Source organism: Pelmatolapia mariae, linkage group LG23, assembly GCF_036321145.2.
Source record: "Pelmatolapia mariae isolate MD_Pm_ZW linkage group LG23, Pm_UMD_F_2, whole genome shotgun sequence".
NCBI classification, from domain to species: domain Eukaryota; kingdom Metazoa; phylum Chordata; class Actinopteri; order Cichliformes; family Cichlidae; genus Pelmatolapia; species Pelmatolapia mariae.
The window spans coordinates 12,139,288-12,164,936 of record NC_086246.1 but is presented as its reverse complement, the minus strand read 5'-3'; the positions used below and the strand labels follow the sequence as shown (position 1 = coordinate 12,164,936).

The 25,649-nt window shown below is 40.5% G+C and overlaps 1 protein-coding gene across 1 annotated transcript in view; it reads right to left on the bottom strand.

Moving 5' to 3' along the window:
- Positions 1-1,780: 1,780 nt before the first annotated feature.
- The window catches only part of zranb3 (zinc finger, RAN-binding domain containing 3), a 117,066-nt gene continuing 93,197 nt past the window's right edge, over positions 1,781-25,649 (bottom strand). The window contains exons 17-22 of the mRNA XM_063466374.1: positions 24,878-25,020; positions 14,888-15,028; positions 9,941-10,102; positions 8,968-9,160; positions 2,982-3,113; positions 1,781-2,311 (exon numbers count right to left, since the gene is read on the bottom strand). Of these exons, the coding sequence (XP_063322444.1) occupies positions 2,204-2,311; positions 2,982-3,113; positions 8,968-9,160; positions 9,941-10,102; positions 14,888-15,028; positions 24,878-25,020 (879 nt within the window). The 3' untranslated portion in view covers positions 1,781-2,203. The remainder of the gene's footprint in view (positions 2,312-2,981; positions 3,114-8,967; positions 9,161-9,940; positions 10,103-14,887; positions 15,029-24,877; positions 25,021-25,649) is intronic.

Here is a 25,649-nt window from a genome sequence, read left to right as displayed (position 1 = left end):
TCCCAACATGGCTGAACCTAAAGCCTTGTTTCCATAGTAACTCTGCTCTCTGTCTCTAAACATAGCCCTCCTGACTGACTTTAGCTCTGCTCAGATCATCAAGCACAGCTGAAGAGGAGGTAGATGCGTGGACATGGACGATAATGTTCCTGACTTGAGGCGATGAAACGATTTGCGAGCTTGTCGGAACGGCCGACGGCTCGCTGTATTTACAGTCCAAACCGGTTACAGCGCCAGAGCGGGAGAAGAAGAAACGAAACAAGGTGAAAAGAGGTTTCTTATTCCATCAGAGAGTGCTCATCCATCTTTCATAAAGAAAAAAAAAAAGATTTACAAGGCGACACTTGTTGATCGCACCAATGAGGACACCTGGGTGTGTTTGCTGCTGTAGAGTTTTAATCACAAAGCTCGCAATTCATCTCTGAGCTGCTACTTTTCACCAACTTTGCAAAATCTTAAAATAGCAGCATCTCTCTAAACAACCTGCTCCATTTCAGCCTCGAGCAAAAAAAAAAGGGAAGGGGGGGGGCGTCATAAATCAAAACTACCGCACTTGTGACGGTTCGGGGACGAGAGGGGACTTGGCTGAATTTGCATTTGATGCAGACGTCACTGCACCTTCTTTAAGGTAAATCTCCACTACTAGATCTTCCAACGTAATGGGGTCCAGTGGGACACAGATGAGAGCATCTGAAAGCTAGGCAGAATCTTTAAAGGCCTTGTATCCTCATCTGTCATGGCAAATGGGACTTCTGATACTTCACACAGTGCGTCTTTATGTAAACTGAATAAACACCTTTACATGTGCAAACTGCACCAACCCTTTACAGGGGACATATTTTGCTCTTCCTCTTCTGTTTCTCTCTTTCGTTTTTTTGTCTTGCAGTTAGGGTCCACTGGCTTTGCACAGTTCAAAATAATCTATATTTATACTTCCCACTGGTTTTGGACATTGGCTCATCTGCTGCCTGAAACAAGCCGTTTTAGATAACTTCTCTCCATATACAGTATAAAAGATGGAATTACTATGACATTACTCATTTGCTCGTGATGTCCCGAGCTAAGCCTGCCTATGATTAGCTATTTAGCTCCTCCTTTCTGACTCATATATCCATTAAAATGTATAAAATGGACCTAATCTTCTGTTCAATACGACCTAAAAATGATTTACTAAGCAAATAACAAAGGCTCAAGTGACTGAGCCAAAGTGTTTGGAGAGGCTATGACTGCTGGCTGTTGTCTGATAATGTTCTACAGGACCAGAGGTCTTCATGCAAACACAGGGGTCAAGGATTGTATGTCCATCATTTATACTGTCTTCTCTTTCCCTTTAAGCTGACTATCTTCTGATTGGCTGCCCCTCTAGAACAGGTGGGTTGAGCTTCTGTGACCATAGTCGTGTAGCTGAGATAAAATTACGTATATCAACTCTCAAAGAAAAGAGCAGAAAGAAAACATCTAAAAATTGACTGTTTATCTGAAGCCTGAACTTTTGGAACTTTGTACATTTTCTAACCACTTTGGCAATGTTTAATATGAGCATCCAGGACTGGGGATACACCAGTCTAACTTTTTCCACTTCTACTACCACACTGATACCTTGGCCTCAGGTATCTGCTGTTACCAGGTCCAGTGTTAAATCAATAATGTGTATTTCTTACTCTGAGGAGTGAGACAGAAGATTATCGACCTATTCATTAGTAAAGTATTAAAAGACAAATGTATTTATGCTTTAAAAAACACATTTATTTGCATTAGCGTTATTTCAACTTTGTGTAGGATTAATTACAGCACAGTGCTGTAATTTATAGTCACAGTTTCTCCTTTAATTTCCTTTAAGTTACCATGAGTGACGCAAAAGCTTCCAAACAAGTGTTAAACCAAACATAATGACAGAGAAAGAGAAACGGACCGAACTGCTGTCACTGAAGCTCTTCAGTCGTGCCAACTCACTTGTACGCATATTAAGACACTTTGAACTACTGTCGCTTTGCTGTTAGCTGACTTTAAGCTACATTAGCTCTCCTGCTGGAAGTTAGCAGATTGCTGCCGATGCGTGGGGTAGTAAACACAAAACATGATAGACCTGAAGAGCATAGATAAGCCCACTGCCTGATCTAGCTTTTGGTGTCAGGCTATCTGATCCAAGTATTGGATCGCTCTATCCCTAACTGACAATAAGTGAAAGCGTAACAGGTCCCGGCTAATTGTTTTCTTTCCGAACGAAGAACCTGCTGATGTCTGACGAAACCTTGGAAGCTGCAGCACTCTTCCTCCTCTGGCTTCGTTCTTTGGCTTGCTGAGCCGTCCTCTGTGGAGAAAAATGGAACATGATGTAAGAGGTTACATCTGCAGTCAGCACAGAAAAGTCAGATCGATATATCGAGCATCTCTAGATTAAAGTGTCTGAGAGGGGGCATAAACAGTGCGAGGATCCCCTTATCAGTCGCAGTGCTTTGCTTCAGTTTACATACATCATCTGAAGCGTTTCCTTCCAAGCTGACAAAAAAAAGCATTCTGGTGTGAAAGCAAAGCACATTTCAGCTCACGGTGAAAGCTGTGTCTTATTTTGAAAAGTTTCTTCTCAAATCAGATCTGCTTTTAAGAAGTGGCTGACTGAAAATATGAAATATTGAAGGAGTGCAAGAAGGAAGAGGCAGATATATAGCATTTTCCAACGCATGCTATACATCAAAATGTCACACAGCCACATCATGTGATGTTATTATAGGCAGTATATAGCTTTGTGAGGGATAATATGACTTTTGATCAATGTGTTTGACCATGTATCACATTACTGCCAGCACATGTGATCCTCAACATGAGTGATGGCGCTTTCTCTTTATACAGGGATAAAGGAGAGCTCCATCTGCTGTGCACCTTAAAATGTTAGACAAATTGCTTTTGCCCCCTAAGCCCTTTGGCTTTAAAAGCCGGTGCTGCGGTTCTTATGGGTGCTGTGATGCGGAGTGTGCACATACGGCTTTGTGGCAGACCGTGCAGAGTGTCTGCAGGTTGTCCAGAGAGCACTGGCCTCCTCCGCTGTAGACCGGACGGATGTGGTCGACCTGCCAGAAATCCCCTTCGACTGGAGCTCGGATCATCTCGTTCAGCTGGAAGCACACCGGAATGCAATAGTGAGCGTCTCAGTACACCGGCTACCCTCGGATGTTCCCTCACACTGCTCTAAATTGCCTAAAACAACGTTTGATTGCGCTCTCCTCCCAAACCATCCATCTATGCTAAAGTTAATTCTTTGCACTGATGTGATGTCTTTAGTAAAGCTCAGCCTTTCGCTGGGTACTACAGTGACCTAAATTGTTACTTTACAGCACACACAGGCACAGACAAATCATTCATATTAAACAAATCTCTGCACCGCGGGGACATTTCTGCAATGCGCCTCACAATAAAAGAAGATAAAAAACAGTCTCAAGCCAAAAAAACACATCCCAGCAAAGCACATAACTGGCAAAATCCAGGAAATAATGAAGGCAAACTGCAGGAAAGGGCTTCTGATGGAAGTTTATTATGCTGAGATTAATGTAAGCCTGTGTGATTGTAAGGATAAGACCAGCTGATGAAAACATTATTTGTGCCGAATTGATGACAGCGAACTTTGACCTCCTGCTATCCATCACCATTTGCTGCCTCAGGTACAGCTGTATAAATCACCAAAATGTTTGTGGCCTACATTATGGGCAGCTGGAGGGAAACTTAATCAGGGAGAGCTCGCAAGCCTGCCTGACAGAAATTAGGTTAAAAATACCGCTGGGAATATCGTGCTACAGTTAAGGTGCACACTCCTAAATGCCTCAACTTTTTGTGACTTTTTAAAAAAAATTCTGCTAATTACATTTTAAAGCACATTTTTCACTAGATTTAGAGGAGGAGGAGAGTTTTCCTCACACAAGGAAAACTTACATAATGGGTAAGTTCGTAAGTAAGATAAAAAAATGATAATATCCTGAGTAGTATTTCAGGTGAGCTTCTGTTTTAATTGCTCTTTTTTATATATGTTTAAATTGTTAAGGCGATAGTCGACACAGTAACAGTTATTTTATCAGTTAAACTGATCTCTTTGGAGGCAAAGGAGAAGGAGTAGAAACACAGACACAATAAAAAATACACATAGTTCAATTCCTTTGACTACTACAGAAAATACAGCAAGACACCAGTGTTTTGCTAATCAGGGAATACCGTTTCCATGAAAGGGTGTATATGATCTGCAACAATGCTTAGGTAGGTGGTACATGTAAAAGCAATCCACATGGATGCAGGACCCAAGGTTTCCCAGCACAACATTGCCCAAAGGACCACACTGCCTCCACTGGCTTAGCTTCTTCCCAAAGTCCATCCTGATGCCAGGTGTTCCCAGGTAAGTACCGTACGTGCACCTGACCATCCACGTGATGTAAAAGATTATTCTTTTTTAAAATAATCTATACCAGTCAACAGTAGCAGAAGTTGTTGTTGAACGTCTGAGATGCAACAGAAATAAGTCAAAGCTAATGAGTAACTAGCTGAACCATTCGAAGACCTGTAGTGCTTCTTTGTAAAAATGTACTGAGGTCCACTGGACACAGTGTGGATTTACTTGCAGATAATACTGTTGTGAATCTGAAATTTATTTTCCATCCATCCATCCATTCGCTTCCGCTTATCCTCTTCAGGGTCGCGGGGGGCGCTGGAGCCTATCCCAGCTGTCATAGGGCGAGAGGCGGGGTACACCCTGGACAGGTCGCCAGTCTGCCGCGGGGCCAACACACAGGGACAGACAACCATTCGCACTCACATTCACTCACTCATTCACACCTAGTGGCAATTTGAATTATCCAATTAACCAATCCCCACAAGCTGCATGTCTTTGGACCATAAAATAAATTTCATTAATCATGAAATTTATTTTATTAAGAAAATATAAAAAGGAAAAAAAAGTGGAGAAAACAGAAAGCAAGAATGAGAAGATGACAGAGAATAGAGACAAAAAGAAAAAAGAGAGCAAGCAAGTGGAAGAGCTGAAGACAATAGAGAGAGAGTATCCTGGTGGGAAGAGTTCAGGGCCAGAAATCTATTTTCCTACTTTGAGAACTACTCTGCCGACATTAAGGCAGGGAGCTGGAATTGATCCCAACAGATTTAAAGAACAGGCCTGCTCACAGGGCCAGAGTTCAGATCTCTCTCTTACACACTCACACACAGGCACTCTCACACAAGCTCTCACACATTCGAGTCAATTGAGCCTGCTTTTGTGCCAAAAGCATGCACTTTGGTGCACCTTACCTCACTACTGCACACTTACACAAATACTGAAGCTCCTCTCACAAGCACCTAAAGGCCTTAACACATCCTGAAAATCCACACGCGCATCAAAATACCATTACAGCCACACCTAAATTCTGTTATACACATGCACGGCAAAAGGAGAGCCCAAGGTACAAACATAGACACATATAACCATTCTCACTCTCTCTCTCACTCACACACACACACACACACACACACACACACACACACACACACACACACACACGCACACACGTACCAAACCCTCCCAGTATGAACCAAAGAATGAGCCTATAATCTCAAGGCTTCTCCACCACTGGTGTCTTATCATGTGGCTGAGTTTGTTTCCTCTAAAGCTCGGTGCATCGATCGGCGCTGATGCTTCTGCCGGCGGCACTGGAAAGAGGGGAGGAGGGGTGAGTGTGTGTTTGTGTGTGTGTGTGTGTGGGGGGGGGGGGGGTGGCTTTGCAGGATAACAGCCAACCAAATCAAATAGGCTTACTGGTCGAGGCCTGGCACTGGGAAAAAAAAAATCAATGGGCCCAGCAATCCATTTACTGGGAGCTGGCCCCTTGGAGTGCAGATCAACCTGCGTGTGCGTGTGTGAGTAGATGCATATGTGCGTAGGTGGGTGGGATGGGGAGTACAGGGTGCTTTTATTTTTGCACTTCCATAAACACACAAAAAATGGTCTTCCTTGTCAGTTCTTTGGCTCACATAGAGAGACTGATGTCAGTTAATGTGTGCATTTTGATGATTGTTTATCTAACAAAGTTGGTACAAATTTTCAATATTGAGAAGAAAGCATCCTTATACGAAAAAAAATCTTAACACCTGAAACATCCAACCACATCAAAATAAAATTCCCTCAGGGTGCTAATCACCAAATGTTAGCATGCTATCATACAAATTTAAAATAACGAGCAAAACCTGTATGTATAAATGTTTTTTTTTAGTTCACCCACCCATTGCTTCCTGTTTAAAGGGAAAAACAGATAATTTTCCAAACAGACACTCAGTCTGTTTTTTTAATAATGAGAAGTATAATGAGATTCCATGTAGTTTTAGTTTGTATTGAATATTTGCATGTATAAAAATGATCATGATCATCATGATGTAAAATCTAAAAACATCAATTAAAACATAGCAAAATGAATCCCCTTCTGCTTTCCTCTCAGATAAAAGTATATCGTAAGGCTTCCTTGCCATTTTCGCGCTTCCTGTATATTACTGGCTTTTTTTGGTCTCATTTGGCTATTGTCTCTGGAAGCAGGATTAACTCTGCTTGACTCAGAGACATCTTTATGGGATAAGACTTTTTGAAGGCACGTCTGTCCTCAAGCTCAACTTTTTGTCCTGTTAACAATAGCTTGAGCATGTCAAGCTGAGAAACCAGCAGCATTAACCCGTAATCTCTGACAGGAAACTGATGGCAGAGACTGTGTTAGACAATCTGCCGCTGGGTCTGCTTTTACCGCTCTGAGATCACTTACTATCTATGCTTTGTGGAAATTGAGCTAGCATTTGCAAGCAAACCATCAATCTGCGAATTACTGTTGTAGCAAATAAGTTTTATTGTGCAGTGTTTTTAATAAAAGTTTTTAATAATTCCTTTAGTACATTAGCAAAGAAAGCCTTAAGGCAGAGGAGTGCCAGCTGCTACCGTATCCGGTTTAATAAAACAGGCAAGTTTGCTTATTAAGTTTAACCAGCTGTTTTGCTAATATATCACCTTCCTGTTTATACACATATTTAAAAAACTTTTTAAAATCAAGCTGTAGGGCTGTGTTTCTGAACTCTAATAGCTTTTCATTTAGAGATATATCGTCCTCACAGAACAGCCACAGTAAACTTTAATATTTTATGTTCAATTTACAAGTAACACTGTTTCATGTAAAGTAATATTTAGAAGACATATACAGACTATGACCCCAATTCTGAAAATGTTGGAACACTGTACAAAACACAAATAAAAAAACAGAATGCAATGATTTGCAAATCTCATAAACCCATATTTTATTCAGAAAAGAACACACCAAACATATTCAATGTGTAAACTGAGAAAATGTTGAGAAAATTACATTTCACAGGAACAAAATGGTTAAAAAAAGTTGGGAGAGGGCTATGCCTACCACTCTGTAGCATCACTTTATTTAGACAACAGCCTGTAAAAATCTGGCAACTGAGGAGACCAGATGCTGGACTTCTGGGAGAAGACTGTTGTCCCATTCTTGTCTGATATAGGATTCTGGCTCCTCAGTATTCTTCAGCCTTCTTTTCCATATTTTTCATTCTATTATACACCAAATGTTTCAGTTAGTGAAAAGTTTGAACTGCAGGCAGGCAAATCGGTTTGCCATGCTGTTGTAATAGCATGCAGTTTAACATTGTCTTGCTAAAATACACAAGACCTTCCCTGGAAAAGTCATAGTCTGGGTGGGAGTATACTTTGTTGTCTACAAACTGTATATATGTTTAAGCATCAGTGTGTCTTTCCATATGTGGAAGATGCCAATTCCATAGGCACTAATGTTCCCCATACCATCAGAAATGCAGGCTTTTGATATGAGCCCTTATAACAAGCTCGATTGGTCTCTCTCCTGTTCAATCCAGGCGATGTGGTGCCATGTTTCTCATGTTTTTTCCCAGTTTTCAAATTTTATTCCATTTTAAATGATAAGAGAAGACAGCATAATTTCTGCATCATGTTAACATTTAGCTTCTTCGTTGCACGATAGTATTTTAACTGGCATGAGGAACTGTATTCACAGACAATGAATTCCTGAAGTGGTCTTGCAGTGATTTCCATGCCAGAATCATACCTGTTTGTAATGCAGCCTCCTGAGGGCGCGAAAATCCCGGGCATCAAATGCTGATTTTTGATCGAGTTTCTTGCATACAGAGATTTCTCCAGATTCTCTGAAACTTATTCTTATTCTGGCAAACTGGTATTCAAAGTCTTTGCAAATTTACATTGAGGAATATTAATCTGAAATCGTTCCACAATCTGCAAACAGTTTGCAGAGCCCTGCCTCTCCTAGATGCTCCTTTTAGTACCCTTTCATCTTACTGACCTGTTGCTCATTAACGTAATAAGTTGACATCAAATTAAAAACAGCCAATATTTTTGGAAGAGTAAAATGTCAAACTTGAAACATTTCGTATATTTTCTGTGTTGTACTGTGAATAAAATTTGGGTTTTTGAGATTTGCAAATCATTGCATTCTGTTTGTATTTACATTTTCTATAGCATCCAAACTTTTTTGGAATTGGGATTGACACAGCTTTTCAGTCAGGAAGGAGTGCAGAAAGGTGAAGCCATCCAGGAAAAGTAAATCAAGCTGCAGCGGGCTGTCAGCTTGTGTAAACGAATAAAACACAATCCGATAAAAGACATCTCTGCTCGCCTTTCTGTAAAAGTTGCTGCACGCCACTGTGGCAACTCCTTTGGTTGTATAAAGGTCTACAGGAAAGAAATATGACAGAAACTGACAGAAACAGTGGTGTGGAATTGAATTTCACATTGACACAACTTGCCTCGTTGTACTGACTGACCACCATAGTTAATGGCTGTTTGGCACTTGAAAAAAAATAATGTTTCTTCAGCTCATTGGTGGAGTTTTCCTGAAACATGGATGAGAGACAAATACGAAACAGTGCCTCCTCTGCTCTATGTCCCACCTGTTTGAGTGGCAGCTGGGTAAGCCAAGTGTTCTCCAGGATCTCCTTTCGCTGGGAGGGTGGAGCATCACGGACCTTAATGAACAGGTCATGGGCGTGGAGGCCACAGTGCTGACAGATGCCGCGCTCTGCCTCCAACACCCGAGACCGCATGTAAGTCTGGCTGGAGCGCAACTGGAACTCCTCCTGACACCTGTGGGTCAAAGCACATAGAAACATCTGCACTACAGAAAGAAACTTGTGATTAACTTCTTTCTATGATAAAAATCATTCACAGAGAAAGTTTTTCTCATGTTGGTTAAAAAACTGAAGCTGACTTTTGAAAACCATTTAATCGAATTAAGACTGCCAGGAAAAGGTGCAGCATCTCCTTGAAGGACAGAAAAACTAAACCGAAATAGGTTTGTTTTAGATATTCCATAAAAATTTTTTACATTGGTAATGGTATCAAGTTTGGTAAAGACCAAATTTGACTGATTCCCCCCCAAAAATTTACAGGAAAAGATTTGGAAAAAGACCATTATAGATGCAAGAGTTGAAGTCTAATCTATTTTAGTCTTGAGCAAACAGTATTCTTTCTACAAAGAAAGTAAACAACAGGGTGAAGTCAACATTGTACTGCTGTGTTTCTGAGTTTGTTTTGCACACAAACTCTTAAAGCTCTGAATATAATTGAATTTTTTGGTGCCAGATGGGTGGGCTTCTGCGCAGAGGACAATGAGTACAGGGAAGTTTGGGGGGAAAAAACCTCCCAAACTGTGTGAAAGTTGATTTAATATGTTTTTGTTTGGCTGACATCTAATCAAAGACAGTCCTGTTGCAGTAGACCTCACACATCAGGTGCACTGAGATCTATATTATCTACAAATCTGCTCCAGAACTTTTTGAGCAATTCTTAAGTTATTACAAGTTGGAAATGTCCAGTTTAGCCCGTAGCTTTCCCTCTAACTGTATGTAGTTAGTGTTGCAATACCTGTGGCTGCAGAATCGAGTGTCCCACGCTCCACCTGTGGTAGAGCAGGGCTGCTGGCAGGAGAGACACAGAGGGACACCCTGACTGTCCACAGCCTGCAGGTAGCTGGACTCTGTTGATGACTGTGCATCTGATGTCCTGCAGGACTGATTGTCCTGCCTGCTGTGAGAGAGACAGAGAAAGGGGAAACATAGTCAGGAGTGAAGAAGTGGTAGATGGTAACTTTAGACCAAAAAGACATAATTCTCAAATTCTCAACAGACAGTTGTATATTTGTAACTCAGATGTGGTACTGAAGGACTTCACAAAGTCCAAACACCAGCTTTGCTAACATGTTGCTCCAGCACAAACTGAGCTTTGGTGTAAAGGGAGTGCAATGACACGACTGTGAGTAAAAAATGAGAACTCAGAGGTTTTTGTGACTGTTGCATATGAACGTCTTGGAGTTCTTTTTTCAAAGCGCAAAATAAAGGGAGAATAATATTTAAATCATGTGCACAAACTGATTTGCGACTTGCACTTTGCTGATAATTGAGCTAATATTTAACGCAGAAGAAAAACATGTTGCAATTTCTGAACTTGATATGGCTGCAGAGGATGCGTAGATGTAAAGACGTGAAACCGTACAGATTACCCAGCCAGCTGAATTCTAAATTTGAGAGATTTCAGAGATGACCTGGATCCTCCAACCTAAGGGAGTCACGCAATACCAGCAGCAACAAAACTTCTTACACTCATTTACATTAATGAACTGAAAAACTTCCCTTAATAAAGGAAAGAAAACTTTCCTTAATACAGTTTTATTACACTAGAATTTCAGGACCATGGACAGCGCACGAGGTTTTCACCTGATTTCGTGAGATCTAACACATGACTGTTTTTAGTGGTGGACCTACACAAATTCAGCTGCACATACTTTGACTCTACATGACATATATATCGCAGATATGTGATCTATATGGAAGTTGTCTTAATACAAGAACGCTACAGAACACAAGGCCAAAATATTGCTGTGCAGTTTCAGAGCCTGTCTGAATGACTCGAGCCTGTTTCCATTCAAACGATTGGGTGTGTTTTATTGAAGTGAACTTTTGTAAATTACCTGCAAAACTAACCACACCTATCAGCACTATGCCCTGTATTTTTAAAGAGCGGAGCATTTTATCTATATGGTGAGCTCACAACAGTCATCTCAAGGTGCTTTATATTTCATGGTGAGCCCAGCAAAGAGAGAGAACCCCTATGATTTCAAACGATGATGATGATGAGAAAGCACTTGGCGACAGTGGGGAAGATGAGTTTTCATCTTAATTTTTCAGGTGACCTCAGGCGAAAGTAGAAAACACAGCGAAGAGGAGAACAATAAAACGTCAAAGTCAAACAGGTAAGGTGAGGCCAGGCATCCCAAATCTCAACAAAAACAATACAAATGAATTTGTTATAAAAAATAGTTCACATTGATGAAGGAGGTTTTATTCTTTTCAACAAAATTCTTTAAAAAAAAATTCACGACAGCTTCTTTCGTTAAACACCGTGTTTAATGTGTAGCCATTGACCTTGAATCTGAACATGCAGTAGTGTGCAAAAGTCTTAAGACACCTCTCACTTGTTTATAGTTTGCTTCATATTTTAAAGCGCTCTTGAGCAATAGTTCTCCACATTTGTTTCTTTGGATGCTTCATCACTGATTATCGGTCCTTGTGCGTGACCATTTTCACAGGAATACTTTTTTGCCCACTTTTTGTAAGTATATAAAAAACACCTAATGGCATGAACCAGTGTTAACTTAGCAAAGAAGCAATTTTAAATTGCAGCTTTAGGCACTTTTTCACTAGCAGCCTGTCACAAAAACACATCATTTGTTCTAATTTCTTTAGATGATTCTACTAAAAATACTAAAGATAACACAGTCTGACGTGCATAAAATTGTATTTTTTGCACCACCAAGCAGACTCCCAAAGAGCTATTAGCTGAAAACTTGGCATATCTCGGCTTGGTGTGTCCTTAAAAAAAATTAAGGATCCAAGACAAGTAGGGGACATGAGAAGAAATGTCACACCTTTCTCTAGTAGGCAAGCAGTATCGAAAAGCCATTTCTTTATAGAAAAAAAAAAAAAAACAGAAAAAAATCTAACTAATCAACTAAGACCTGACCCAGGACCTGAGAGATGCATGTGGCCCTTCAGTTCATTCATCTACTGCTCACTGAAGCCTTATCAGAAGTGATTTCAGTGGTACAGTGGCTGTCAAAAAGACATTATTAACGAAGGGAAACAGGGAGAAAAATCTGTAGCAACAAGTCTGATGTAGTGATTAATCCAAATTTGAATTTTTTGGTTTACCTGCTCTCCAAAAAAGACTTCAGGAATGTCCTTCAAGAAGCCAAGAGAACTATTTCTGATGGCTAATTAAAGAAATGACAAGAAAGCTGCCTATGAGAGTTCAGGCTGTGTTGAAGTATAAAGGTGGTCATACCATGTATTCACTTTCAGGCTCATTAGAACTGTACAAACTCTCTTTTTGCCTTATATTCAGGATTTTCATGTATTTTTGCACATTTTTATAACTCGCTGCACCTAGTTCCCATGTATAAAGAAATGAGGGATCAGTCAAGACATTACCCTGTAAACCTGATCTAAATTAAACAAAGCTCACTTTCTTCTACAAACTGCAAATACATTTCAGTGTAAATATCCATCCAACAGAAATAAATCAGTTTTTTCCTGTATATTTAGTATATTACAGTGCTCTATCTGCAAAACATTTCTAGTATGTGTATCTGCGTGCATGTCCGTCTGGCAGAAGACAGCAAATCTGGGCATTTGCCATGTAGTCCCAGCAGGGTGCTAGAGCCACGTTGGAGGGGACAGATGGACTAAATTCTCTTTCCCCATGGTTTACAATTCAGAGAGACAGCGAGAGGAACAAAGAGCCAGAGTGACAGAGCACTACAGAGGGAAATTTAATCATTGAAATAGAGAAGAGAACCTTCTAAAAAGGGAACCTTGCTGTTTCAAAGTTGAGAAGATACCAAAAACTGGAAGTATCATGAGACAAATGGTGTGCCAGCAAAGTCTAGTCGATGAAAGAGAGACACAAATAGACTTTTTACTTGTGTGCCCAAACTGAGAATAGTGAAAACATCCAGAAAAGCCAGAAATATGTCTTATAGAAACTGTAAAACATCAATGCATTTGCCAAAACATGCATGTGATTCAAAAATGTAGATTTATAGATGTAGATGTATAGAATACCTTACATTTAGTTTCAAAGCAGTTTGAATTATGCACATACAAAACAAACATGTTGGCATCGTTACAATGCAGCATGAGGTAACTCTCTGAAAACTCATACTTCAAACCCACAAATCACGCAACATGCCTGCAGCAAACGGCACACAGCCTGCTAATGTTTACCACCTTGGCTCATCTCTGATGCTCTATACCGAAAGAAACCAAAGGCACCAACGAGATCTGACACTGGTACGTCCAGCTGTTAATCGAGATTCTTATTTTCCACATTTTAGCATGTTGCTTTCATCTGGATTGCAATATAAAGACTGTTTCCATTTAAAATGGACACTAGTGACGTATGCTGCATGGCAGGATTTCCTTTTTAGCCCACGCCCAGAGATAGGTGGCACACTTTAAGATTAACGGATACCTTCAATACCAGGCATGTGCTTGTTTTAAATGGATGTATGTTATCAGAAATGTCTGTTTCTTTAGTTCACGGTCAGTTGTGCTTATCAAGCAGAGTGACTCAGAATGATTGCAACATGTTGCCAATATATCTGTGTTTATAAACTGGACAACATTTACTTGGAAAACATTGCCAATATTTTAGAGAATGATTGCAGTCAGTCAGAGTCAGACTGCTACTGTTTGGAGACAGGTTGCCTCCCATCAGATGACTTGTGCAGATGCCTTGCAATCTAAGAGCTTGCTGCCTTTTTTTACTCTAGTATAACTTATAGCCACAGTTCAAATGTCAGCAATTGAAAGTGATATCAGCCAGCAGGAAGTATTAGCAGGAACTGAACTGAATTTGCTGTTTTGAAGGAGCGGTTCAATATTATGTACAATTTTACTTGAATGGTTAAATAGATAACAGTGATGGATATCAATCTTCCTACTTTATGAAAACATGGATTCTCCTCATCCCTCCAACCACACGCCACCCTTAGTTGGAGAATATGTAAAAAACAATGGATGGATGCCATTTCTATTCTAGCTACTAGCATATTAGCACATTTTTTAAGTCAGCTTTTATAAATGGCCATTTAATTTTGTTACCATGCTGCCTTTTACCGTGTTTAGTCACACAGCAGTGCTTGCTTCTGTCAAACACTTTATACTATCAGACACTGCTGTATACCTCATGCAGTAAAACGCTATCTGTTGTCTAAAAGCACAAATCCTGAGCAGAGCCTTTAAGGCACTTTATAGATTATCACAGACATTTTGTATGTAACACCAGTAACTGTGTATATGTGTGAGAGCTCGTCTGTGTGTTTGCTGCAGGTTTCCATAGAGATATTGCCTCCTGGGGTGAGCTGGCCGATGCATCTCACCCAGTAGATCGTATTATGGTCTATATTTACTGTACTAACACACTCAGTGGGCCTTTGTGCCTCTCCCACAAGGCACATACAGATCTCCATGGAGACAGCTGAGGGAAAGAAAATGAAAATACTCTGAATCCTGAAGAGGAAACCATGTGGTGAGACGAACCACCTTTATGTGCAGACCTTGAAGTTTCATCTTTAAATACTACAGACAAGAACGGATCTATGAATGATCAAAATACCGTTTGTGTAGTAGACAGGAGAAACACAGTGATCAGCTAGAAATACATTTGAATTTTAGTTTCATATATTAGCAGCAAACTACTTAAAGACCTGAGGACAACTTGACCTTTATGTGCGCGTTTTCCCCCTTAACAAACCTCTGTGTAGCAGGTGGTGTTAGCGAAGAGGCAGACCTCCTCTTTGTGAAGAAGTTTTCCTTTGTGACCAGTCGGACGCTGCCTCCCTCCTCCTGGGCTTTGCTCAGAGACGCCTCGGCCACGTCGTCACGACCGAGGTACCTGTGAAACGGGATAAAATGTTGCTGTGAGGGAATGGTGAATTTGTGGATGTTACATAACCAAAGCACCGGGGAGCAGTTGCAAGCAGATGAATTCATAAACTCTCTCTGGACAGCAATAGAAGCAGGTATGATAGGACGCTTGAGGTTGCTCAAGCATACAAGTAATCTTAGTCATCTTTTTTTGGACTGCGGTAATCCTGGGACTCTACCACATCAATGTAACACACACCATCACACCCACATAACTAGCAAAATTCTACAAATGGCCTCAGTGCAATGCCAGATGCACTTTGATTTTTTTTTTTCTTTCTTGGCACCAAACTGTGCTTAAATGCTCAGATCCTTCCTTCCTTCCACTGCTGATTTCCTATTCTGAATGTGTGCTTATATTCTGTTTGTCTTCTTCTCCTGCTGAATCCTATTACTATTGCAGCAGCAGCAATCTAATTTCCCCACAGGAATCGTCAATCATCTAATCTAATCCATCTGCCCCGCTACTGCTTTTTATGGCCGTTGTAATACAGATGCTATGTGTGCAAGTTGAAAATTGCACTAAACTCTACATTCCAATCTACGCAGGATTAAAATGACCCTGGGATGTCAGAGTTGACACAAATACATGTGGAGAGTTGGGGAAAGAAAATCAGTCATGTGTTCCTCTTGGTAGGAAAAGATTCCAGAGGCCTTGAGAGAAAAGTGACCAATCGGCAAATGCCGACTGGTCACTTTACAGGTTTTAACAGAGGGATGGTACAACGCTGTAATGGTCTCCGCAGAGAGCAATTACCCTACCTTTTTACTCCAAGGGGAAGTCAGAGGTCAGCCTTAGCCAATAAGCAGATCGCAGCCATGCTGCTGTCAGTACTTGCTGGAACTAGTACTTTACTTTACCAACCATCCACACACATAAGGAACAAACTGCTCTTTTGCTTTACCAGTAACATCCTGTACATACCGGGTAAATGCCCACTCAAATACAGTCAACGTCCAACTAGAAATATTAAGCATATACATTTTTAGAATGAGTTAATTTGGTCTCATTTGCTAAACTGTGTGTACTTGTGGCTATTTTGGAAATTATCCATCATGTAATATGTGTTGGAAACCCATGGAAGAATTTAATGTCATCAGTGTTGCAGGTGATTGACAGTAAGCTCCTACGTCATTCATCCACCCTCTTCTTTTTATCTAAAGTCAGGCAGGATGACAGAGTATTCCAAGTGTTCCCTGTCTTATTTTAAGTTTCTTATAGGGAATACTGAGGCACTGGGTTTGCCCCACAGTTCGTCGTGCTGTGAAAACCTTCAAAGGGAGGCATCTTGAAGGCATTTTAATCAGACGCCCAAACCACCTTAGCCGACTACTTTGAACATAGAGGAGCAACGGCTCTGAGCTCCTCACCCTGTACCTACGGCTGAGATCAGCCACCCTACAGAGGAAGCTCATTTTGCCTGTTTGTATACATGATCGTGTTCTTTTCATCACTACCCAGAGCTCATGACTATAAGTCAGGGTTAGCTTCAGCATTGTGACTCAACTGTTTGGTTTTTGTTGATTTGGTGATTCCTATTTGCACATTTTCTCACCAGCAGTTATCCCTCTGCTTTTTTCTTCTCTTACCAGATAACCAACAAAGAGCTTGAACTTTATCCTTTCTGCAGAGTCTATAAAGTGCAGGCTGTGCTTTCAACTATTTTGTAAAAGTCAATGAAGACAGCCCTTTAACAAAATACAGTAGTTAAGTAAAAAAAAAAACCCTAATAAGTCATCTAGTGTTTCCAAGTCCAAAGCATCCTTTACCCCTAACACAGAAAAGCTTTCTGCTATATCAAGCAGAGAAAATAGGTTAGACTTAGTAAATGGCTCCAAGTACAGATAACGAGCTTGAGGGTTCAAAGAAGTGCGAAGAGCAAGAATTGAGATTTTTTTTAAAAAGGGGGAAAAAAGAGATGAGGTTTCAAAAAAACAGACAGAAAGACAGCAGGCAGCTAATGGATGGTGTAGCCATTTCACAGACAATCAACTCGAGTGATGAAGCTGTTTCACTAATCGTCGAGCAGATCAATAATTAATGTTTCATCTTCAAGCGTTTGTTCTGACAGTTGTGTCAATTGTTGAACTCAGTTTGATGTAACTTTACGGCTGGCACAAGAAGTAGCCTTGTACACCGATGAAACACAATCATTAACTGGAACGTCTCCTGGAACTATAAGATATGGAAAAAATACATTTATCACTGTTTAACTAATAACAAAACATTTACTACAAGGTAAAAAAACAACAAAAAAAATGAGTAAAACACACGTCTCAACTTCTTGAATTGTTAAAAACTTCTGCCGATGCCTGTTTTCATCCAATATATTTGGATATATTTAGCTCTGTGTAGGACTTATTATAGTTCTTTCATAAGAAAAAAATCATTTGAATTGGTTATTGAATTCTACTTGATGGATTTCTATCCTGATTGCACGTTTTTTTCTGATTACTAATGAGACACCAGCCTCCCAGAAACACCGTGCAGGCGGAAGGTGTTGCCACTGTTAAATTCAACTTTTAGTGTCTCTACTCGGCCCTGCAGGCTATGAAACGACATTTTTATGCAATTCCACCACCTCCATATGGACAGAATACTTTCTTTGGGAGGGAGATGGAAAGAAGGCAGAAGGGGGAAAAAATATAAAGGAAAGATGGATGACAGGAGGCAGAAAGTGGAGGAGGGAGAGACATCAAAGAGGAGAAGTTTCTCTGGAAGCTGAGAGGAGATGAGGAAGAAGGTAAGTCTCCATCAAACACAAGAGCTTCCTTTGCTTCAAACAGTCCCAGCACAGAGGCTGGATGAAACGAGATACCTTACACTAAACTGGAGTCCAACTGCGCTTCTGGGAGAGAGTGGAGGTGTGTGTGTGTGTGTGTGTGTGTGTGTGTGTGTTTGTGTGTGTGTGTGTGTGTGTGTGTGTTTGCATGTTTTTATGCAGTTAGGTGCCTGGAGAGTAATTCTGTACACTAAGGTGACTGCTGCTACTTGCTGAATGAATCACATTTTCTGTTATGATCCAAACCTCTTCTACCAGTATCAGGGGGCAGCTGGGTTCACTGATGTTGTTTTCAAAATGTTTGTCAGACTGGCTTACATCTGTGAAAACCTAGGATGATTTGGACTGAATGTTCAATAGGGTCTATTAAAAAGTAGTTTAGTCGGCGTATTACTAAATATGTTTAAAGGTGCCGTGCGGAGGTTTTGGTTAGTAGCAGTAGTAATAAATGTGAGTCCCCCTCGCTCTTTATATTGTGCGTAAACAACTGACAGCAGTACAAATCGTTTTATGCAAAGCAATGTGCCTGCAAAGGTTAGCAAACATGGATGGAAATCATATAAAAAATAAAATTAAAAAAATATGTCTTTGCTAATGTTTTATGAGAACGTAAATACACTCGACACATTTAGAAACTCAACAATTTGTATGAATTTCCAGAGGGTGCCGGGCATGATGAACATAAACATGAATGCATTGGTTTTTAGACTTCTGGTTGTATAGAAAGGTTTAAGGACCCTCAGCTCATTTGCTCTGCGACCTCTGTAAACACTTTCCTGATTACTTCACAGTTTTAATTGCTAGCTTTGGGACATATTTAAATATTTCTTTTGTAAATTACAGTCCTTACTAAAAGTCATAAAGGATGACAAACTAAGAACCACCAAACAGCACTGCCTCTCACTCGTCATATCCAGTCTTAAACATCAGTTTGATAACAAATGAAATATTCAGCTTTATGTTTATCAATGGGACGTCACTACCCAACGTGTGGTAGCACAGTGGCATTATTCATCTTTTATACATAGTCCTATAACTGTGAATAAACTCCATTATCCCCATGTGTATTTTACTGTTTACCTGGAGGATCCAAAACTTTCCCTACACTACAACACTTTTAACCAGGCATGAGCATCTGCATGTGGCTAATTAGCTTAACAAACTTTCTGTTTCTCTGCCATTGTTGTTACATAATCTTCCTCCTGTGGTTGTTGTTATTTTTGTACTGCACATTTGGTGTCAGGTGGTGGTGTTTTGTGGACTTGGAGAAGGCATTCTCCCTCAAAGTCCCTTAAAGTGTTCTCTGGGTGGTGCTTCGGGAGTGTGGGGTGTCTGGCCAGTTGCTTCGAGCCATTCAATCAGGTCATAGCCGGCAATAAGGCGGAATTGTTCCCAGTGGGTGTTGGACCAGCGCTGCCCTTTGTCACCGATTCTCTTCATAATTTTTATGGTCTGAATTTCTAGGTGTAGCCACGTTGGGAAGTCTTCTACCTGGGCGGGCTCAGAATTACATCTCTGCTTTTTGCAGATGATCTGGCCTCTCACTTAGAGATAGGTGAGGAGTTCTGCCATTCGGGAGGGGCTCAGGGTAGAGATGCTGCTCCTCCACATCAAAAGGAGCCAGCTGAGGTAGTTTGGGCATCTGACGCCTCCTGGGCGTGGTGTTCCGGGCATGTCCCACAGGGAGGAGGCCCTGATTAGGAGACCCAGGATAATATTATAGAGATTATATCTGGCCTGGGAATGCCTTGGTGTTCCCCCAAACAAGCTAGAGGAGGTGGCTATGCTTCTACAACCATAAAGCTAAAGGAAATGAATGGAAACTCATACTTTGCTCAAATCACGTTTCTATACTTAGACTCACTATGTTGAGTACATACTGCTGTAGTTAGCATGACACACTGAAATACTGTAAATGTCATTATTGGTAAATGACTAATTTTGAGAAATCCCTACCCTGTCAAAATGTATGTATTAGACAAGTGCTTGGTGTACACAGTGTACTAAAGAAAATAAAACAACTGAGACTCACCGTTAGCTTAGATTAATAATGGGACTAGCCTGGCTCTGTCTAAGGTAACAAAAAGATGACAACCAGCAGCTCTAACACCCATTAATCACAGTACTTTATCTTGTTTATTCAGTCTGTGCAAAAATCAACTATATAAACAACAACTCAAAGGGTTTTCTTTGTAGCCAGGACTAGTAACTTCCTATCTAACTGCTCAGCAGCTGGTGGCTCATAATTACTGTTAAACGTCATCCAACTTTCAGGAGGCAAGCAAATCAGTGAATTTCCCCAAACTGACAGACTATTCCTTTAATATTGCAGGTACAGGCAGTTTGAAAGCTACAGTAAATTTAAACGTGCAGCACATATTTGGTGGAGGTTGCATCAGGAATGACAAAACGCAGCGTGATTTGAACTTGATTATCTGGACACGGTTTTCTGCTGGTAGACATTTGATGCGCAGCTGCAGGGGCGCTGTTACAGGCTCAGGGAGTCAGCGGGTAGCTGACAGCGGACACGCGGAGGTGCAGACAGCCGCCTGGCTCGGCACAGAGGCCAGACCCTGCTCAGCTGTGTGAAATCAAACTAACGAGCTGCTGCACCGGTATGGCCCAGCTGAAGCCGCTTTGATTGATTGCTGTTCTCTGCCGGCCTCGGTCAGACAGAGCTGACAGTAACGGCCTTTTCGGTGGCAAAGATTCTCAGAGACACGTGAAGCTGCTAATTCCCATGTCAAATGTGTGTTTGAAAATGAACGTAACATGAAGTATGCCATCTTTAACTCAACAAAAAAATCAGTGTGTTGGACAACTCCAAATGTTCATTGCAAAGACTTCACGGGAGTACTGTCAAAACAATGCTGCGAAAGAATGCAAATCTGAAAAGTTGAGTCTACTTGGTATAAGCAGCACCACTCAGCCTGTGCAAATGTCTTCTGTGACTCTGGATGAGATTTGCCAAAATTGAGGAAATAGTCCTACCTTTACTGAGTTTCAGCTTGAGACTTTAAATTTATAACAGCAAGTCTGTATTACATACTGGGGGAGTTTGAAATATGTGGTATTTATCACGGAGGAAGATTTTCAAGGAAAGTGTATCATCCAGTGTTTGCGTCAAATCTTTTTAAAAAAGCACTTTTGCAGTGAGTCATTGTGGGGAAACGAAAAAAGGAAGAAAACAAATCAGAAGTTCAAATTCTAACAAGTCCATCAACTATATGCAAATGCTGTACTGAATTTGCTCGAGTACAGCTTTAATGTACGCTGCCAAGACAACACAACAAAAGTACTTTCTACAGTGTAATCTTAGCCAAATACAAATGCACTGAGTTTCCATCTTTTAGATGCTGAACATGATTTCAGTGTTGTATTTACTATTATAAATATAGTGTCTCATACTAATGCATGAGCAGTTTTACTTTTCAAGTCTTCATCGAGCGATCAAAGCGAAGGCTGGAAAAGCGATTTCTTCAATTTAGTAACAATTATACACTTTCTGCTAGTTTTGAGAGAAATTTTGGACGTTCTTCCCACAAAACGGTTTTAGTTCGTCAACATTTCTGGGACGTCTTGATTGAACAGTCCTCTTCAGGTCACGTCTGAGCATCTCATTTGAGTCAAGGTCAATATTTTCATTTGGCCGTTTGAAAAAAATGAATTTTCTTATTTTGTTGTTGATTTTTTTAAGTGCGCTCTTCCATCACCAAAAGTGTGTTCTCGCTTCATGTCGTGCTGCCCTGACATTCGCCTGTAAATCTTATTGATCCAATTTAAAAATTCATTTGTCCTCTGAGTGACTGTAAGGTGTCCTGTAGTGTTGTAGAACATCCAAGTGGTCTTGTGCAAATTTAAAATGTGCAGTTTTCAGTGGTTTCCTTTGTGTTGTCCTAGCATTAAGACCCATCTGGATGAAGATTTATCAAGTTGTAGAGACGGAGCTTGATTCAGGATTGCATGTTGTAGCTACAGTCCTGGTTTTCTTCTTGTAGAGCAGGGGTGTCCAACTCCAGTCCTCGAGAGCTACTGTCCTGCAGCTTTTAGATGCATCCCTACTCCAACACAGCTGAATCAAATGCTTGGATTACCTCTTCAGCATGCCATCAAGTTTGGCAAAGGCCTGATAACAAGCCATTCATTTGATTCAGGTGTGTCGGAACAAGGATGCATCTAAAAGCTGCAGGACAGTAGCTCTTATGGACTGGAGTTGGAGACCCCTGTTATAGAGAGTTGGTACATTCAGGTTTTTCAACCTTCTTCTGAGCTCCAGCCAATCTTTCTCAGGAATCGCAGACAATGTCAGCAACCAGACTTTGCATGTCTTTATTTAAAAAGCAGGGCACCTCTGCAGGTCCAATCTCATCTGGTTAACTGGAACACTGGACTCCAAGTAGCTCTTTTAGTCATTACCATAGAGCTCCACTTAGTTTTTCCAACGTTCACTGTGAGTGATTCTGTTAAACATCTTTCAAGTCCCACTGAAATACTCCTACGCTGTAATTTTGAACTACCAAGTCTTTTGTGTTGCGCTGCTCATCGTTTGACTGGGAGCTTGTATATAATAATACATTTCAGATGACAAAAACTGGCCTGCACAACACCGAATAAAACATTTAACTTTAACAGCCTCAACATTTGATGGCTGGCTTTAGCAATAAGTGTTTGTATGCACACAAAAATGAAAAAATAACATTATTATTTCTCTGCATTAAAGTGGTAATTACAGGCGCCAATCAGCTTTTTTTTATTTCCAACGTTTTGGTATTTTAACAATGAAACGTCCTCAGTGCACATAACTGGATTAAAATCTCCTTAAATCGTCTAAAATTGCTGCAAATCACCATGAATGGTTTATAACAAAAATATCCAGTGTTGGAAACCCAGGCAAAGTGCATTAAGTTTGAAGTAGTTGAAAACTGAGCGTCTCAGAGCAGGGAAGGTGAGCTGTGATCGCCCCGCTGAGCCAGAGCTGGAGCTTGATTGGTTCTGATTAGTGAATAAATCAAACAGGTATCAAATCAAGCCGGGCCAATTGCCTCCTACTCACACCTTGATTAGGTTCATGCACCCAAACGCTTTCCCCAGTTGAGAAACACTCTCCCTCACTTACAAAACACACACACACACGTCTGCCCTGTAATTGGCAAACTCTCCCTGCCTTAGTCCACGCCAGCTGTAATTAGTGTGCCAGTAACAATGCTTGTTTGTCAAAAAACACACATGTACGCATACACAGAGCTCATCCCATTTTCTCTTATGTCTCAGCAGACACCCTTTGATACACCCACACACACACACACGGGCACGAAAACACACACAGATGCACACACGCATTATTCAGCCTTCCATGACGCCTGGGGCAGTTAGTATTTACAAATCCGCTTGTTTCTCTGTGAAATCTCTCACATTACTTCTTGGATTCTGTCATAATGTTGGGAACTACTAAATCTCACTATTTCCACCGATTCAAAGCAGCGTTAAAGGATATCTTACTGACTGGATCATTGTGGGAGATGCATTTTTGCTTACAGTATACAGGTTTGCTGAACTGCTTATAGGGGAGGTGTGGCACAACCAATCATTAGTACACACGTGCGGTTTATAATGATGATTAGGAAGAATTCAAACCTGAAAACATCGAGTCATTTAGGAGAAAAATGGGTCTTTGATGTCAAACAGTGGTGAAAAATGGCAGACCTCTTGTTTCCTGCTGGTAACTGATGGCAGATGTAGCTAGTTTGCTAAATAAGCTGATATGTGAGAAGAAATAAATTAAATACAGCAATAAATGATCATAAGATCATTTAGTTCATATTACAATCTGTATGTTAAATTCTACACTTAATCTGTTAATATAGGAAACCCATCCACATGTGGGATAGCTTATTGCACAGAATGAGGATGGCAAGTGAAGACATGTTTGGCTAATACATTAGCAAAATATTAATTCTAAATATTGTTTTTAGATTAAAGTTTTCACTAAATGTGGTACAAACTTGAAACGTTTAGGTAAAAGATGTATTCAGATAGCTGGACCTTCATCATTAATGCGAGTGCATGGTCTACCGGAGGTCTGAATTTAGATATTGAATTGACCTTCCTGCAGTCCAGATCTTTCACTAGCTGAAAACATTTGACGATCCAGGACTGTAGAGCTGCTAGAACCATATATTAGATAAGAACGGGACAACTTTCCTCTCCCTAAACTCCAGCAGCTGTGCTCCTCAGTTCCAGGATATTATTACAGACTGCTATTCAAAGTAGTGGGGATGCTACACAGTAGTAAACATGACTCAAGACAACTTTTATAGAATGTGTTGTTGCCATCAAATTCAAAATGAGCTCATATTTCTCTTGAAATTGTACATCTTCTCACGTTAAATATTTAACATTTTCTGTTGTGAATAAAATTTGGGCTCATGGGATTTGCAAAGAATTGCATTTTGTTTTTACTTATAGAGCCTCCCAGTGTTTTTATAGAACTGTGTTTGCATCTTTTTGGAACGTAGCCTAAAACCACACAATGATGACCCGCAGACTGTCTATTTAAAAAAAACACCTAAAAAACCCGATGTAGCCAACATGAAGCAGGACGTGATGACTGAGAAACTGAGGGACACTCTTTAGGCGAAGACTTCCAGCTTTATCTTCTGCTTTGCCTCAAAAAAGGAACATAATTTTGAAGAACACCTTGTAAAAACCCAAAACTAATGAGTGAGAGCATGCACTCATTAGGCAAATGTTTACTGACAGACTTTAATACAACAGTTTTTACAATCAGAGGAGTCACATCCTGTGGGCCACTAGAAATAATCCGGGTTTAAGGTATTTCCAAACTGGCTTCACAAACTACATCCATATAACATTACGGTTAAAGCAGAAAAACAAACTTGTTTTTTGGGGGGTTTGGAAAAGGTTAAAACTCAATACAAACCACTTCACGTTCATTTCAGTGACTGAAAATTCACTGATTAGAAGAGAGGTTTGGTGAAAGTCAAAGCACGTCTCCTTCAAGGAAAGAATCTGACCTCTTGGTGCTCGAGTGAGAGCGCTGGGCGGCGGACAGCTGCTGCAAGCCCAGGGTAGGGCTGTGGAAGAGAAGACCGCTGCGTCGAAGCAGTTTCTGCTTCATGGCTGGCAGGCCGCTCCACTCCACAACAAACCTCAGCACCTGCGGGGCGACACGACACCTCACTTCATATTCAATTTCAAGCCGCGACTGCAGCCGCCGGAGTCTTCATTTTCAACACAAATTGATAGTTTGGACAGTGGAACCTCTTTAAAAGCAAAACATTTTTTTAGCTTTTCAATTTTGAAAATGCACTTCAGCCAAAAACAAACAATTCAAAGGAGACAGTTTTCCAGATAGCTGAACAAAACCCATTAAACCAAAAGAGGGCTGTATATTCTTCCAGCGAAGGCAGGATTCGAAGAAAATCTACCAACAATATAACAAATAGCTCACCAGACACCGAGCCCTAATGGACAATTTACCTACGTATATTACACTTGAAAGGGTTTTTTTCCCGTCTTTGCTATGGATGATATTTACCGTCACAAAAAAGACTTGGGTCAAGATAAAAGTCTTTATATGTTATATGCAGACAGGTTTCAAGCTATCACAGCATGAAAGCTGTCTTTGTTGATCTTTGCGCAGGTATATTTTGAAGGAATTAGTACGTACTACTCATTAAATGTTTAATGTTAAATGAAAGTATTCAACAGAAACAAATCTTTGACGTCTGGATGTAAAGATGAACTCATTAAAATAACGTTAATAAGTATATATTTTAAAATGAT